Source organism: Neomonachus schauinslandi, chromosome 5, assembly GCF_002201575.2.
Source record: "Neomonachus schauinslandi chromosome 5, ASM220157v2, whole genome shotgun sequence".
Lineage (NCBI taxonomy): Eukaryota > Metazoa > Chordata > Mammalia > Carnivora > Phocidae > Neomonachus > Neomonachus schauinslandi.
In genome coordinates, this window is record NC_058407.1 from 58,463,414 (window position 1) to 58,479,953 (window position 16,540).

The 16,540-nt window shown below is 55.9% G+C and overlaps 3 protein-coding genes across 5 annotated transcripts; 1 reads left to right on the plus strand and 2 right to left on the minus strand.

Annotated features, from left to right (window-relative positions):
- The first annotated feature begins 2,699 nt into the window (after positions 1–2,699).
- Positions 2,700–5,917, plus strand: CD63 (CD63 molecule). Its single transcript, XM_021687164.2, has 8 exons — positions 2,700–2,799; positions 3,383–3,459; positions 4,386–4,574; positions 4,750–4,824; positions 4,927–5,022; positions 5,132–5,272; positions 5,509–5,592; positions 5,771–5,917. Exons 2-8 carry the CDS (start codon positions 3,394–3,396, stop codon positions 5,834–5,836), a joined length of 717 nt encoding a protein of 238 aa, XP_021542839.1. The 5' UTR covers positions 2,700–2,799; positions 3,383–3,393; the 3' UTR covers positions 5,837–5,917.
- Positions 5,918–6,896: 979 nt separating this feature from the next.
- Positions 6,897–11,488, minus strand: RDH5 (retinol dehydrogenase 5). 3 transcript variants are annotated; one of them, XM_044914809.1, is made up of 5 exons: positions 11,095–11,133; positions 10,205–10,824; positions 9,789–10,047; positions 7,748–7,911; positions 6,897–7,477 (listed from the first exon to the last, which is right to left on the minus strand). In XM_044914809.1, the coding sequence occupies exons 2-5, from the start codon at positions 10,512–10,514 to the stop codon at positions 7,254–7,256; spliced, it is 957 nt and encodes a 318-aa protein (XP_044770744.1). In that variant the 5' UTR covers positions 10,515–10,824; positions 11,095–11,133; the 3' UTR covers positions 6,897–7,253. The 3 variants fall into 3 exon arrangements, with proteins under 3 accessions (XP_044770744.1, XP_021542838.1, XP_044770743.1); XM_021687163.1 differs by having other exon boundaries at positions 10,205–11,488; XM_044914808.1 differs by having other exon boundaries at positions 7,157–7,911; positions 10,205–10,551; positions 11,095–11,488.
- A 405-nt stretch (positions 11,489–11,893) lies between these two features.
- BLOC1S1 (biogenesis of lysosomal organelles complex 1 subunit 1) lies at positions 11,894–15,593 on the minus strand. The gene is made up of 4 exons (XM_021687162.1): positions 15,431–15,593; positions 14,567–14,639; positions 12,341–12,473; positions 11,894–12,088 (listed from the first exon to the last, which is right to left on the minus strand). The coding sequence occupies exons 1-4, from the start codon at positions 15,489–15,491 to the stop codon at positions 11,978–11,980; spliced, it is 378 nt and encodes a 125-aa protein (XP_021542837.1). The 5' UTR covers positions 15,492–15,593; the 3' UTR covers positions 11,894–11,977.
- Positions 15,594–16,540: the final 947 nt, after the last annotated feature.

Consider the following 16,540-nt stretch of genomic DNA (forward strand, 5'->3'; position numbering starts at 1 on the left):
GGGACTCTTGATCTTGGGGTCATGTTTTTTTTTTTTTAAATTAATTAATTAATTAATTAATTTGACAGAGACACAGCGAGAGAGGGAACACAAGCAGGGGGAGTGGGAGAGGGAGAAGCAGGCTTCCCGCTGAGTAGGAAGCCCAATGCAGGGCTCCATCCCAGGACCCTGGGATCAGGACCCTGAGCGGAAGGTAGATGCTTAATGACTGAGCCACCCAGGCGCCCCGGGGTCACGGGTTTGAGCCCCACGTTGGGCATAGGGTTTGCTTGAAAACAAAACAAAACAAAACAACATAGCCTTCTAGGTCCTCAATAGTCCTATCACTTAGACTTTCTGCTTTTTAATTTAAATTTTTTTTTTTTTAATTTTAGGGAGAAGGAGCTCACACACACACTAGCAGCTGGGGAGAGACAAAAGGAGAGGGAGAGAGAGAATCTTAAGCAGGCCCTGAGTCCAGCAGCCTGATACAAGATGCAGGGCTCATTCTAATGACTCAGATCATGACCTGAACCAAAATCAAGAGGTGCTTAACCGACTGAGCCACCCAGATGCCCCAAGACTCTCTGCTTTTTGCTTCATCTATTGTTTTGTGAAATATTCCAAAGCAAATACAGATATGACATTTCACTCTTAAATATTTTAGTATGCATCTTTTTTTTTTAGTATTCATCTTAAAAGATAGAGTAGGGGTGCCTGGGTGGCTCAGTTGGTTAAGCGTCTGCCTTCGGCTCAGGTCATGATCCCAGGGTTCTGGGATCGAGTCCTGCATTGGGCTCCCTGCTCAGCGGGGAGCCTGCTTCTCCCTCTGCCTGCCACTCGCCCTGCTTGTGCTCTCTCTCTCTGACAAATAAATAACTAAAATCTTAAAAACAAATAAAAAATAGAGTAATTTTCTTATATAATCATACTATCATCATAGCTAACAAAATTATATTTTCTCATGTCTAATTCTCAGTCCATATTCAAATTTTCTCAGTTGTTCTCAAAATGTCTTTCACAGTTCGTTTGTTCCGACAAAGATTTAATCAAAGACCAAGCATTATACTTGGTTGTTATGTGTCTAAAGTTTCTCAGTCTTGACTTCAGACCACTTTCCCGTCCATTTTTTGCCACATCCTTCCGGAACACTTTGAACTAGCAAACCCCAGGCTGCCATCGACTTTGAAAACTACTTTTTTTATACTTGGCTCTTTCCTTGTCTCTGGAACTGAGAGCTTGTTTCTTTATTCTCTAGAGTCACCTCAGAAAGTACCAGCCACCTTTGTGATACGAAATCTGTTCTTTTTCCTCTGGGGCAGAGGCAGCACCTGTCTACTTTCCACCAGGGGATTGTGTGTCTGTTCACAATGTGGGCTTGGCTCTGACTGCTGGCGAACGGCAGGGCCACTGTCTCCTTGCCTTGCTGTCCCCCCACCGCCCCCCCATCTCCTGTGCGAAGCACATGCCTGGCATCTAGCGGCAGCACACTAAAGAAACTGATGAATACCCTTCTTGTAGCATCTCCGCTCCTCTTCTGCTGCCTGCCTACTGTGATATCCGTAGGAGCAAGGTCCAGAATGGGCTTGGTGTGCCTTGCTGGAAGGTTGTGATCCTGGAAACTGGTTCGCTATTAGCCCAGCCCAGAGCTCTTTCCTTTTGCTCTTACAGTTTCTTTCCTTCTTTGTGTACACATACAAAGACTCAGGAAGTGTTTCTTAAGTCAGGACCATAAGAACCTAAGGGGTGGGGCCCAGGCTGGGGTAGCCCGGAGCAACGGCCGCTTCTGTCCTTGGCCTGCTCACACAACTCCTTCTGGGAACCACCATGGCACACAAAGGAGGGAGGCAGCTTGAGGCTGCCCCCTCCCCTTCCAGCCTTCACCTGGCTTTGCTCCCTGGGATATGAAGTGCTGCCTGCTAGGATGGGATGGGGAAATCCAGAAGATATACCCATGCCTGCTTCAGTGTCGTCCCCCACCTGGTAAGAGGCTGATCCAGGAGTGGTGGGAGCATAGACCTTGTCCACACTCCCCCAGAGGGAGGGACTGCACCCTGACTGGCTTTCTCCGGGTCTCAGCCCCCTACTCCGGAGCCCCAGAAAATGGAGGACTAACAGAGAGGGGAACGGGAACACCCACTCTAGAATGTTGGGGGACTCCCAGGACGTGAGGCCAGGGACTTTCTGGAAGTGTTTATTCTGAACCCTCCCGATCCCCGGGAGCTCACAGCGCCCTCTGCCGACTGGGGGATAGGGGTGGGGGCTCCAACAGAGACGGGAGCCAGAGGAAAGGAGTGGGCCCGGGGGCGAGGATGAGGCGGCCTCGTCACCTTGCCTCAGCCCAGCCGCCCGGCGCGGGCGCTCAGACTGTAGCTCCGGGCCGCTTTCCCCACCTTGGCTCGCACACGCTTCCTCCGCTTGCTCGAACCGGGCGGAATCAGGCGCCGCTCGGTCCCGCCCTCCCAGGCCGAGGTGGCCCGGGGGCCGGGGGCACCCGGAGGACCCCAGGCACCCTGAGGTCCGGCCCTCGGCGCCTTCCCTTCGCGGGGGTGGGCGCTGCCTTCCCAGTAGGGGCCACGTGGCCCTGGCCGGGCGGGGGGCTCGGCCCTCCCCTCGGCGGCCGGGTGACTCAGGCCGCAGCTGTTCCCGCGTCACATGAGGGAGGCAGGCGGCCACTGGGCGGAGGAGGCGGCGGGGGAGGGGGCTGCGGCTGGAGGCCGGGGCGGGGCCGCGCGGCGGGCGGGGCCGCAGCCGGGGGGGCGCTGCTAGAGAGCCCCTGAACCGCGGCTGGAGAGGAGCGCACAGCCTCGGGGAGCCCAGGTGAGGCCGCGGGGCCCACGGGCGGCCTCGGTCTGGGTGGGAGGTCGCGGGCAGCGTCCTCCGCTGGGGCCCGCCCCGGGTCCCCGAAGATCCGCCGCGCTCCCGAGGCCCTCGCAACTTTGCAACTTTGCAAAGTTCCGGAGGCCCGGGCGGGGTTAGGTGGGGGGCCGGCTGCGCTTGTGTTTTGGGGGAGGTCAGAGCTCCGGAGAAGGCGGCTGGGGCGGGCGGTGGTTCGCGCTTGGGCCGAGGACCGTTTGTAGCGGCTGGCTGGGTGGGGAAGGGGTGTTGGACGCTGGGGGGCTGGCGGGCCGAGGGTGGGCGTCGGGCTCCGGCTTCGGTCGGCGCCCTGGGATCGGGCCCAGGAGGCGGCGGGGCGGGTCCGGGCTTCGCGGCGGTCGCCCTCACCCCTCTCCAGCCCGGGAGAAGAGGGGGCTGGGAGACGTGGATCTGACCGCGGGTTTCCGGGTGGGAGGGGCCGGGAATGGGGGCAGCGCAGGGAAGGCCTCGAGGGCCGGCAGGGAGCACGGAAACCGAGGTCCTCCCTCGGCCGGTTCTCATCCCCCTGCGCTCCCCTCTGCCCCAGGCCCGGCAGCCATGGCGGTGGAAGGAGGAATGAAATGTGTCAAGTTCTTGCTCTACGTTCTTCTGCTGGCCTTCTGCGTGAGTGGGAAGGGAGACGATGGGGACGCGCTGGCAGGGTGCGGGGAGACCTGGATGCGGAGTGGTGAGGGCTTGAGCGGCCGAGAATGAAGGCAGCTGGAGACCAGATGCGGGAGGAGAGCCCGAGGAACAGGCCGAAGACAGCATGGCCACCCCACCCCCTCCAGCTTTCGGGGTCCTCTGAGGCTTGTTTGGACCAAGAACGGACAGCGTGGGTGCGCAGCACCCTCCCCCTCTCCCCTTCTGGCCCTTCCTGTCTGGTGACCCAACCACTTGTGATACCGGGCAATGGGGCAACCAGCCAACGGCTGGCCTGATGGCTATCGCCGTGGGGCTTCCCTCCCCTCCCCACCCTCCCCTCCCCTCCCCACCCTCCCCTCCCCTCCCCTCTCCCTTACCCCTCACTCCTTTCCAGTCCCTCATCCCTCATCACTCCTCTCAGCTGCTTGGGGGTGGGGAAGGGCTCTGCCCACCTCAGTTTGCTCCTGTCCTGGGCTCCTGGCTTCAGAGGCTGCTCTTTGTCCAGGGAGGGGCACACCACTCCTGCCTCTTTTTCTTCTCCCTTCTCCTCCCTGGCCTAGTGGGCCTGAGGAAGCCTAGTGACAGCTGATGAGGATGGGGCGGGCTCTGGAAGACAGTGAGAGGGCAGTTCTGGGAGCCCTTGAGGCCCATAGGAAGCACCACTCTAGGTGAGGAGTATGTGCCCTGGGGTCAGGGCTTTCTGGGAACTTCTCTTTTGGCATTTGATCAAACTGTGGGGCCAGTATGGGTCATCCTCTTCTCCTGCAGTCAAGTTTCCTGGAGGTGTGAGAATCTGCCTCTCTGGGATGGGGCTCCGGCTGTGTCCTGGGTGTATCTGCTGCCCTCCACCACGGAGGACTGACGGGTTGTGGGTCTGGCCTCACCCCGACCTGCCCTCCTCACAGGCCTGTGCAGTGGGGCTGATCGCTGTGGGTGTAGGGGCCCAGCTGGTCCTGAGTCAGACCATCACCCAGGGGGCCACGCCCGGCTCCCTGTTGCCGGTGGTCATCATCGCAGTCGGTGCCTTCCTCTTCCTGGTGGCCTTTATGGGCTGCTGTGGGGCCTGCAAGGAGAACTACTGTCTTATGATCACGGTGAGCTGGGTGTGGGGCCAGCATGGGGGTCCAGGGCTGCGGGGAGGGTGTCCACGGAGGGGGCTCACGAGGTGAAGTGAGGAAAACCTTTATGAGTGAGCTAGAGGCTGGCTGGGCCACGGCAGGCCACTCTCACCAAGACTCCAAACCTGACCCCGGTCCACCGTGCCCGCAGTTTGCCATCTTCCTGTCACTCATCATGCTGGTGGAGGTGGCCGCAGCCATTGCTGGCTATGTGTTTAGAGACAAGGTAAGCCGGGGAAAAGGGGAGGGCCCTACCTCAGAGGTCTGGCTGCTCTGGGATGTGTGTGCCCTGAAGTTTGACCTCAACAATGCTCCTTCCTCTTCCCAGGTGATGTTAGAATTTAATAAGGACTTCCGGCAGCAGATGCAGAATTATCGGAAAGACAACCGCACGACTTTGGCCCTGGACAAGATGCAGGAAGATGTGAGTGAGGTTGCTGGGAGCAGGGGTAGTGGGGGAAGAAGATTCTTACCTTCACATTGAAGGTGGAGGTTCACGTAATAACCTACTCGGTATTTCTCTTCTCCCGCAGTTTAAATGCTGTGGGGCAGCTAACTACACGGACTGGGAGAGCGTCCCTAGCGTGCCCAAGGGCCAAGTCCCTGACTCCTGTTGCATCAATGTCACAAAGGACTGTGGGGTTTCCTTCCAAGTGAAGAACATCTACCCTGAGGTAGGGAAGAAGCTGAGATAGCAGGGGACTTGGGAAACCTGGGAAAGATTTCAAGGGTTGAGAGAGGGACCAGGGATGGATGTGGAGAGGGTTGGGGCTCTGGGCTGGGGAGGGGATCTGGGAGTGCTAGGGATGGGGTGAAAGGTACAGAGAGTAGGGGTGAGCCAGAGGGACCAGGGAAGGTGGGTGGGAAGTTTCTGATTATGTTCTTGCCTTGTGTGCCTGCTACCCTTCAGGGCTGTGTGGAGAAGATTGGGGGCTGGCTGAGGAGAAATGTGCTGGTGGTGGCCGCAGCAGCCCTGGGCATTGCCTTTGTGGAGGTGAGCGGCGCCCCTGGGACTCATTCTGGGGCATCTGGGCAATAGGGGCAGTGGGAGGAGGGTGCTGGGGAAGTCCTGGCCTGGGGACGGGGGCCCTGGTTGTGTTGGGGGTCTCTTGGGTGGGCCTGGGATACTTTGCCTTTCTGACTCCTCTCCACCGCTCTATCTTTACTTTTAGGTACTGGGAATTGTCTTTGCCTGCTGCCTCGTGAAGAGTATCCGAAGTGGCTATGAAGTGATGTAGAGGGTCTGGTCTCTTCAGCCCCCTCATCTAAGGGAGTGGGGTAGTACACCAGGTTTTTCAATTAAACGGATTATTTTTTCAGACTGAAAAAAATAGTCTGTTTGTCTTGAAGAGTGATAACTTTAGCCTTTCCTTCTCCTCACCCGTGTTCCTGTCCTCTGGGATCTTGTTCTGTGTGCACCTTGGGAAGGAAGGCATATTTTGGGGGGGTGTTTGGGAAAGGCGGGTTTTGCTGAAGGCGCTGGTGGGGCTTGCAGTGGAAGTGGGGATCTGGAGGAGGCTGGGGCCCACTGCGCTCCCTGTCTCCTATTCCTGTACTGCCAGGTACAGTGCTGCAAGGTTCATGAAGCCATGTCCTGCAAAAGTCCAGGGGATTCCCCACAAAGGCCCTACCTGGGAGAGGCCAGCCCAAATCTACCATGGACATCTCTTCCCTGGTGTTCTGCCCACCTCTGAGGGCCTAGCAACTCCCTCCCAACAAAGGGGACCTGGCTCCTTTTAGGGTGGTGGTAAGTTGCTATGACACCTTTGTGGCCAATACCATCCTTCTTGACTCAGATAAGAGGACAATTTAGGGGTTCCTGGGTGGCTCGATCGGTTGAGTGTCCGACTCTTGGCTGACTCAGGTCATGATCACAGGGTCACGAGATCAAGCCCCATGTCGGGCTCCCCGCTCAGTGGGGAGTGAGATTCTCTCCCTCTGCCCCTCCCCTCGCTCGCATGGTCTCTCTCAAATAAATCAATCTGTAAAAAAGAGGGGGCGCCTGGGTAGCTCAGTCAGTTAAATGTCCTGCCTTTGGCTCAGGTCATCATCTCAGGGTCCTGGGATTGAGCCACACATCAGGCTCCCTGCTCTGTGGGGAACCTGCTTCTCCCTCTTCCTCTGCCTCCTCCCCCAACTCGTGCTCTATCTCAAATAAACAAACTCTTTAAAAATAAATAAAGAGAGGGGACAATTTAAGTGGGTATTACCTTTTTTCCCCATGGAAACCACCCAGCCTGGTCCTGACCCCTCTTCACTACCTTCCCTCCCTCCCAAGAAAAATAGGTTATGGCCATTTGTACTCTGAACACCGAACTGCAACTTTACTCTGCAACTTTACTCTTCGTAGAAAAGAAAGGCAACGTCCAACAGTGCCTTCTGGTGGCCATTCCAGGTACAGCTTCAAAGAGCACCTATGCGCCCAGTGGTTGCTAGTGGTTTGGCAGGTACTAAACAGGCCAGGTACCCTGGGCATTAAGTCAGCCTAGGGGGTAGCACTTAAATGGGGTCAGTCTCCCACTGGACAACTTCATTTCTGCCCACCTACAGTGTTTTGTTGTTTAACAAGACACATTTATTGAGTGTTTATTTTGTGCCAGGCATCAGGCAGTACCAGGGTGGGGGCAGAAACAATGTCTTGCCAGAAGGCTGGATTCAGCAGACTGCCTGGGCGGGCTTGGGAAGGACCCAGGTGAGCACAGCATCCACCAGGCTGGCTGGCAGGTAGGAGGCTGGCAGCCAGAGCAGCTTGGCGTCCCAGCCTGGGCTGTAACGGGTTCTGGGGTAACGAGCAGTCAGGGCATGCTCCAGGCACCTGCTCACCTTGGTCAGGTCCGCGTCACAGATCAGGTTCATGATGCGCTGCTGCACTTCCAAGTCTGCATCCCAGGAGGTGGTTGTAATCAGTGTCCCTTCCCACTCCAGCCCATGCCAGGCCCTGTCTTCTGGGTTCTGGAGCTGGTCCCCAGCAAAGGTCAGAGGGACCCTTAGTCCCTCCCCAGTTTGGCAAGTGGGCAGGTTCCATGTGGCCTGGGTGTTCTTCTGTGGCACCCCATTCACCCTCACGTCCTCCCAGCAGGCTGGTGTAGGACAGGCCTTTCTGGCACTCTCCTTTCCCCTCGGATGCCCGTGTGGGCCCAGATACTCACATTTGGTGAGGAAGGCCTCCCCATAGCGGGCCTGTGTGGCAGGAGGTAGCCGTGCCCAGCACTCCTGCAGGGTCTCCTCCAAACACTTGAGATTTGTCACAGAGGTTCGGAAGAAGCCAGGCTCCACGATGGAGACTCGGACCCCAAAATGAGCCACATCCCGCCTGGATGGGGATAGAGGGAGGTTTCTGGCTTCTTGCCTTTATAGGAAAGGGATCCTCAGGGACTTGGGTGTGGGGGCTAAAATGGGCAAGTTAGGGCGCCTGGGTGGCTCAGTTGGTTGGGCGACTGCCTTCGGCTCAGGTCATGATCCTGGAGTCCCGGGATCGAGTCCCGCATCAGGCTCCCTGCTTGGCAGGGAGTCTGCTTCTCCCTCTGACCCTCCCCCCTCTCATGTGCTCTCTCTCAAATAAATAAATAAAATCTTTAAAAAAAAAAAAAAAAAAGGGCAAGTTATCACAGACCGGGAATCGGGGTATTGAAGGTAAAGGGGATCCCTGCTGTCCTGAGATGGGGTAAGTGGGCCGTGTATTTTTGAGGTTTGTTTTCCTTTGTAGTCTAAGATCTAGAACAGGGGTGAATAAACTTCTTAAAGGGCCAGACAGTAAATATTTTTGGCAATACAGGCCTGAAAATAAATGATATCAGTCAGGTAGGTACTTACATAACCATTTATAATGTAACCATTTAAAATGTAAACACCAGGGGCGACTGGGTGGCTCAGTCGGCTGGGCATTCGACTCTTGATTTTGGCTTGGGTGGTGATCTTGGGGTCATGGGATTGAGCCTTGCGGCAGTGGGGAATCTGCTTGAGATTCTCTCTCCTCCCTCTGCCCCTCCCCCCATGCACGTGCATGCGCTCTCTCTCAAATAAATACTCTTTTAAAAAAATAATAAAATGTAAACACACCATTATTAGCTGGTAGGCAATTGGCCAGATTTGGCCTAAGAACCAGTTTGCCAACTCCTGACCTAGAACTACCCCATTCCCTAGGTCCCAGAGCATAGGGTTTAGTCCTGGGTGCTGGACATGAAGGGTGTAGACTGGTATTTGCTGGGCAGACTGCAGACACACATCTAACCTCGACACAGATGCAGAAATCCAAGTATAAAGTATGTGTTCCATGATGCTGATTGGAAAATTAAAGGACCAAGGGATAGGTACAAAAGTATATGAAATTCTTTGCTGAGTGATGGTGAAGAAGGCAGGCTTCCTATAGAAGGTGGGCTGGCTGGGGGCACGTGTACTGCTCAAAATTCAGGCCCTGATCCCCTGTGGTACTTGCTGAGTGTCCTTTGTGCTCTCATGGGACTTTGAACATTATTAATTTTTTTTTTTTTTTAAGATTTTATTTATTTATTTGACAAAGAGAGAGGGAACACAAGCAGGGGGAGTGGGAGAGGGAGAAGCAGACTCCCTGCTGAGCAGGGAGCCTGATGCGGGGCTCGATCCCAGGACCCTGGGATCATGACCTGAGCGGAAGGCAGACAGGCGCCCCCCATTTTTTTTTTTTTTTAAAGATTTTATTTATTTGAGAGAGAGAGTGAGCACTAGAGAGAGCAAGCATGAGTGGGAAGCAGAGGGAGAGGGAGAAACAGACTGCCTGCTGAGCAGGGAGCCCAACACGGGGCTTGAGCCCAGGACCCTGGGGTCATGACCTGAGCCGAAGGCAGATGCTTAACCTACTGAACCACCCAGGCGCCCCTGAACATTACTGTTTAAATACGAAGGGCAGGAGAACATAAAGATGAGGGGCAGGCAGACCTGGGGGTAAGTCCCACTGCTTCCACTAACTAGTTGTGTGGTCTTGGGTAAGTTATGTTACCCTGTGGATATTAATGCCTATCCCTTAGAGGGCTGCTGGGAGAAACAGAGGAGAAAATGTTCTGGCAAGGTACTAGCTCATCACAAGTAGTAGTTACTAATAATACTACTAGGAGCAACAGTTTAGTTGAGCCCTAAACTGTCTCCTCTTCAGGATCCCCCCATGCTGGGTTTTAGTCATCTCTGCAGGGCAGCCCAGGGCTCTGCACCCCTCACCTCAGGCTGTCAGAGAAGGCCTCCAGGCCAAACTTGGAGACACAGTAGCCCCCACCATTGGCCGCCAGGCGACCCAGGACACTGGTGATGTTGACCACCCGGCCCCGGGCCTGCTGCAGCAGGGGCAGCAGGGCAAGGGTGATGCCGATGGGACCGAGTGTATTCACATTGAGCACCTGCTGGAAATCATTCTGTGTGAGCCACGGTGTGGGCCCAATGATCCCGGCCACACCAGCGTTATTCACCAGACCAAAAAGCCCTGTGGAGAGATGAGACAGATACCACAGGGTAGGTAAGGCATTCCGACGCGCGCTCTCCCGATCATTGCTTCTTGCCCACGCAGTCCCTCCCGCTTCCCGCTGCCCCTGTGAGTGAGCACCCCGCACCATGGTCCCAGTGGCCCCGGCACTACTCACCTGCTTCCCCAACATGTGTTTCCACCCACTTGGCTGCCCGCTGGACACTCTGGGGATCCGTGACATCCAGCAGGGTGGTGTGGAGGCAGGAGGAGGCCACCCGCTGTAGGTCCTCTGCCCCTGAGGGGGTCAGGCAGCCGGCCAGGACTCGGAAGCCTCTCTGGTCCAGTCTCAGGGCCAGAAGCCGCCCGAAGCCTGAGTCACAGCCGGTGATGAAGACGAAAGCATCGCTGGCGGGCAGGCTCTGCCGGTCCCTGAGTGACCACAGCGCTGCCCAGAGCAAGACTCCCAGCAGCAGAGGCAGCCACATGGCCAGAACCCAAGAGACCGGCAGGTGGCAGCCGAGGCTGGGCAGGAAAACTTGTCTAGTTTACTCTGGCTCTTAAACCCTTGCCCCTAACCTCCTCCCTAGCTGGAAGTCTGGTCTGAGCAGATTGAGAAATTATCTGCTTGGCAGGTAACTGGCAAACGCTGGCTCACCTAAGCAAAGCAAAGATCCAGGTAGACCCTGTATCTGCGGCCACCTCACCTAAAGCCGGATGAGTCGGGGCCGGGGCACAGGAGCAGAGGAATCTGCTTGGCTTTCACCTCTCCTGCTAAGCCAGCGGCATCTGAATTCCCTACATGTAAACTGGGCCTTATTTTTGGAAACATGTCCAGGGCAAAGAGCACTTCAGTCCTGTTGGCCCCGAACTTCTCACCGCATCTCTGAACCTGTTTTCTATTCTACCAGTGGGGCCAGCACCCGCCATGGCCCAGCTGGGAGCTGTGGAGGGTCAAGGGCGATCATGTGTGAGGAAGCACATGAAAAGCTTCCGGCTTTGACTCATCAACATGTGCGAGCCTAGGAGAGCCCCCTCAGAGTACCCAGCTCCCGGGCCCCTGCTTACCTCCTCTGGGGAAAGCTAGCAGGTAGTACAGTGCCTGAAGCGCCTTCTTTTGCTCCGTTTGAGAGACTTTGCTCCCAGTCTTTCCAGGCTCCCACACTAGCTACAGCTAATACCAAACTCCGCAGCGGGTGGCCTGGGTCCCGGAAGTATTAAGTGTGTGTGGGGGGGAGGGGCTGGGAGGAGGAGCCAGGGAAGCTGGAGGCCCCCAGTCAAAGCCAAAGCTTGGCACAGGCCAGGCGTGCCCAGGCCCCCTTCTCGGCTGTCTTTTCCAGCCAGGGTGCCTGATCACCTCTGTCCTGGACTACCAGGAGGAGGGATATGTCAAGGATGGGCGGCTGCCCCTCTCTGTTGGTGACCTTGGACCTGCCACTCCCCCTCCTTCCAAGTCCCCAAGCGCCCCCATGCCCAAGAATTAATCTCTAACCTGGTCCGGACTCATGACACTGCTTAGCACCAGGCTGGGAGAGGCCACGAGCACGTGGAGAGGCAGAGAGCCAAAGCCGGGACCAAGCCTGCTCTGTGTCATATTTCTCCTCTGCAGGAAACTGAAGTCCTGAGTTAGGAAGCTTGGGGCAGGCACAACTAACCTTCTCTGGGGAGGTGTGGGAAACTTCCACCCTCTGCTTACGCAACATGCACCAGCACCAGGCCCAAAGAGGAAAGGGGGGTGGGATAGTAAGAGGACGCTGGTTCCACCCTCTACCCAAAAGGTAACTGTCACTTAGGGAAACAGCCTTTGAATCTTCCACTCCTACCCACCACGCTGGGCTAGTAGCTCTTTGAAACATACGATGAGAAATGGAGGCTTGTGTTTTATTCTTGGCCTGTCAGCTTCCCCCATGGGGGAGGTAGGAGGGGTGGCGTAGAGGGAAGGGAAGAGGGGCTAGGAGGGGGCAGACTGCAGCTGCCCTTTGTACACATATTCCAGTGCGGTGGCAATGGTGCGCATGTCCAGCTCGATGCTCCGAGCCCAGTTCTCCACATCCCCGATTTCCTGGGAAGGGGAGGAGGTGGGAGGCTGGGAATCAGGGTGCGTAGAGTGTGGCAGGCAGGGACACCTCCATCCATCCCCTAGAAAGGGCTTTGCTTGAACCCACCAACTACTTTTATCTCTCTAGCTTCTCTGACACTGGGGCCATAGATATCACCTCTGGGACCATCCCCATTTCCTTTTTAACCTGAGGCCTGAGCTGACCTGACTGGAGCCAGTCAATAGGGTCCCAGTGATGTAGGGAGTGTGGCCCACCTTGAGTGCCTGATTGAAGTTCTCCACCATCCCGATCCACTGGCCTGTTTGCTTGGCAAACTGGGCAGCCTGGACCTGTAGGGTCTTCACCTCATGGTCCAGCTTTCTCTGGTTCATGTAGGCCTGGGCCACACTAGAGGTTGGAAGAGGGATGAGATCAACTCACCCAGCCGGTGGGGACTGGTCTCCAGGACTAACATTCCACTGCAAGGGTGGGAGGGCAGCCAGCAGCCAGACTGGGGAAAACTTCATGATTTTGGCCATTCTTGGATGTGATGCAAATGAACCAGCTTCTTCCTCCCACTCCCAGCATTCCCAGGAGAGCCTAGCTGGGAGCTGACTGAAAACTTACCATCTCCTACCCCGCAAAGGAATTCCTAAAGCTGGGTGAGAGAAGGGAGGATTAACCTGGAGGGAATATCCCTGGGGAAGAAGCTGGGAGGGTAGCGGGGGCTCAGAGAAGCTGGCAAAATCCAGCAGCAGGGACACATCTGGCCGTGCTTGGAAGCCCAGGGATCTGTGCAAGAAGTTGGGAAGGGAAATTGAGCCCCTCCCTGAATCTGGGGTGGGATGGGAGAGCAGCCCCCCTCCCCAGGAACTCAGGGTCAAGAGAAGATATCCCAAGGGCTTCTTCTTGGCTCTCAGTCTCTCTCCCAACCCTTCTCCTTTCGCCCACACAGATGGAGGAACACACACACACACACACACACACACACAATCTCTCTCTCTCTCTCACCCTTTCTTCCTTCTGCTCTGGGCAGTTTTTTTCTCCTCAATCAAGATTGGCTACAGTTACCATTAATGCCAAGAAGTTGCTATCCCCAAACCCCTGCTCTGCCCCCCTTCCCCCAATCTCCCCATCCCACAACAACTGTTCTCTCTCATTGGCTGGTGAGTCTTTCACTCCCCATCCTAAAGCTCTAGGTCATCTGGGAGACTTCACATCCGGTGCCCACCCCCCACTGGAATCTGTGGGGGCTGGAGGGGGCAAGGGGTTGAGGTGGGTGGAGAGAATGGGAAGGACACCTGACAGGGCTGAGATAGACTAAGCCTTTGTTTTCCTTTCCAGGGAACAAGAGGACCCGTGGGCAGCAACACAAAACCCTTTCTAATCTGGCTTTGGCTTAGCTGTCCTCTAAGCTGGAAGAGGGGTGGCCGCTAGCAAAGGAAGAGCAGAGGGAGAAGTCTGGGCCAGTCTCACAGCAGAGCCCAAGAGGCGCCAATGTGGGAGGGAGGAAAGGGGGCAGACCTTGTCCTTTCTCTTTGGGAGACAGCTTGGCCATAGTGGGGGGGGTAGTGTAGGAGCTGAAACAGTAATAGCAGGGGGGCTCCCAATGCTTTAAGAGAGTCGCCTGGCAGTTCCTAAAATCCTAGTTCTTCCTGTTGACCTCCCACTTTCACACTGAGTGAAGGGAGAAGTCTGGAGGGGAGGGAGATCAGAGGCCCCAACCCCGGCCTCCTTGTCCCCTAATCTTCCCCGGAGATGAGTAATGAAGATGACAGTCCCTGTATGGCTCACTTGGGTGACTCAGTCTCTGGATTCACAACCAAGTTATTCTACTTGTCCTGGGGTGGAAGGCATCATACTGCCCCCTTTCTTCTAATCATCATCTCAGCACTCTTCTGGGTCACTCAGGGTCAAGAGACAATATTCTTTGCTCCTTCCCAAGTCTTTGGTTGTTGCTGGCATTCTCCTATAGGTGGTCTCCGGACCCGGAAGGAAGGGACGAGATGGCCTGGCTCTGCTATAGCTCCTAGCATAGGTTCTGCCCTCACCCTCACCAGCTGTGCCATCTCTCTCCTGTCAGCTGCTCCCCAGGCCTGCCAGAGGGTGGGAGGTAGAGGAGGAGAGGGTGGCAAGTTTTGGGGAAGGGAGGTGCTTGCCCTCCTGCTGAGGCGACAGCTGCACTTGGAGGGGTGAAGGGAAGTGGGCAGATGGCATCAAGCTGTGAGCACCGGGGAGGTTACTGTGGGGAGGGGGGACTCTGGCCGCTTCTCCAACCACTGCAGCTGCTCCTCCTTGTGCAACGTTAGGGGTCAGAGCTGACTCAAGCCTCTCCCCATGAAGTTAAGCTGGCGGAGGGGAGGGCAGGGAATGAAGGGAGGGAATGAACGGAACACCTCACCCCCTCAACAGCAATCTGAGGTCTGGACCTTGTCAATGCCTAACTTGTGTGTGTGTGTGTGTGGAGGGGCGGGGGGTGGGTGCTGATGGGGAGTTCATACCCCACATTGAGGTGATCCACCAAAGCTTCTGTCAGGCAGGTCGCTGCAGTGATAGCCTCTCGCCTCCTCTTCTCTGGGGATGGGGGGAAAGGCATTGGAGTAGAGACTCGGTTTTCTGAAGGGTGCTAAAGGGTCGCCACCCATTAATTACTACTCCGCTAGGTGCGGGAACATCTCAACTAATCTCACAGTGCCGGAGTTGAAAAGGACCTTGCAAAACATAAAAGCAAGCCTTTTCATTTTATTGTTTTTCAAAATTTTTATTAAAAAAAATTTTTTTTCCTAATTCTTTTCATTTTAGAGGTGAGTTAACTGGTACTCTGGGAACGGAAGCGACTCGCCCAGGGGCGCCAACGAGTCAGTGGCAGCCGCCCAGGACTCCAGACCCCCGGCACTATTTTCCCACTATCTTGGCTTGAGGAATGGTAACTCCCGGATTCCCAGGCCAGATCCTCGAAGGGCCCCACCCCCATTTCCGTCGTTTCAGGCCTCCAAGACTCTCATCTCAGTCGGGCCCCAACACCCGGGTCCCTCAGGAGCGTCCCTTCCCACTTTCGGGCCGAGAGGCTCCCTGGGCCAATCGGCACAGCGCTGTTCCACGCGCAGGGGCGGGGCGAGGATGCGGGGAGACGGAGCGTGGGGGGCATTACCGGGGAGGGGGCGGCTCGCAGTGTTGCCAAAGGGACCAGAGCCCGTTGGCAAGGGAACGGGATTTCCAAAAAAGCGCCCCCACCCCCTCCCCGCAGCCCGCGCCCACCAGCCCGCGTCCTTCCCTGCATCTGGGCCGTTACTCGAGGTCCAGGCTCCGGGCTGAGGCTAGGCCGCGGCGGGAGAGAAAACGGCGGACGGGGACGATCGGCTCACCCTGCAGCTCCTTCCGTTCGTTCTGCTTGGCCTGGTGTTCTTTCAGCAGGCGGGACAGCATGGTCGCGGCGGGCTGGGGGCTGGGCGCGCCAGGCCCCCTCCGGCTGCGGAAGCTGGAATCCGCTCCGCGGCTCCCGCGGGGCCCGGGTCACGTGACCGCAATGTCACGTGAGGCCGGGACCGCCCCCTTTTGAGACCGGGGGTGGAGGGTGTAGAAGATCTTGGCTTTGAACCGAGGGACTAGTAGAGGGTTAGGGGCAAATGAGCTCTGGTGTTTTGCGGGGGCTCCTTTTTTTGTGAGTGTTGGAAGTTTTCTTTAGTACGCGTATCGCGGAGCCCGTTTTGATCGTCTCCTTTGGATCTCAGGGCTCCCGGGAGGGTCGGTACTGCCGGGCTGTGCCTCATTGTTCCATTACTGGGGGAGCAGAGGCTCCCTGGACTCATTGGAATTCTTTTCCTTTCCTCGCTTTTCCGTCCTGGCGGCTCTGGTCGCTTCTCCGTTGATTCTCAGCACCCTCCCTCTGGGAGGGAATGCTTTCCTCTCTTTTCCCGCCCCTTCGCTTCTCACCACCCTGCCAAGATCCCTCAGCTCTGGTGATCACTGTAGAGAAGAAGCATTTTCGGCATTTCAAGCGGCCTCTTAGGGAGCTTTGCTAATTTGGCTGGCTATGTGTGGTGAATGTATAATGCCATCTCTGTCCTTTTGTGGTCAGGGAATGCGAACCCTTTCAGTCTTACCAGAAGAGTAAGTGCTGCTGTCACAGTAAAAGGTAAATCATATAACACCTCTCTCAACTAAAGAGAAATGCTTCCGGGATTAACTCCAACAAGAAAAAATTATAAATATCACCATCATATTCTTGCTATTGCCATCGTTTCTCTTGGTGCACCACGCACTAACATGCTCAGTGTCTCTGGGCAAGTTGCTTATGCTCTGGATTTTGGTTTTCTCCCTAGGAAAATAAGGGGATTGGATTAAATCAGTAGTTCTCAGCCCTGGCTAAACATTAGAACCACCTGGGGAAGTTTTTAAAAATGCCCTGGCCCTAGACTGAGTAAGTAGATCTCTAAGGAGTGGAACCCAAGCATAAGTATTTTTTAAAAAGTTGT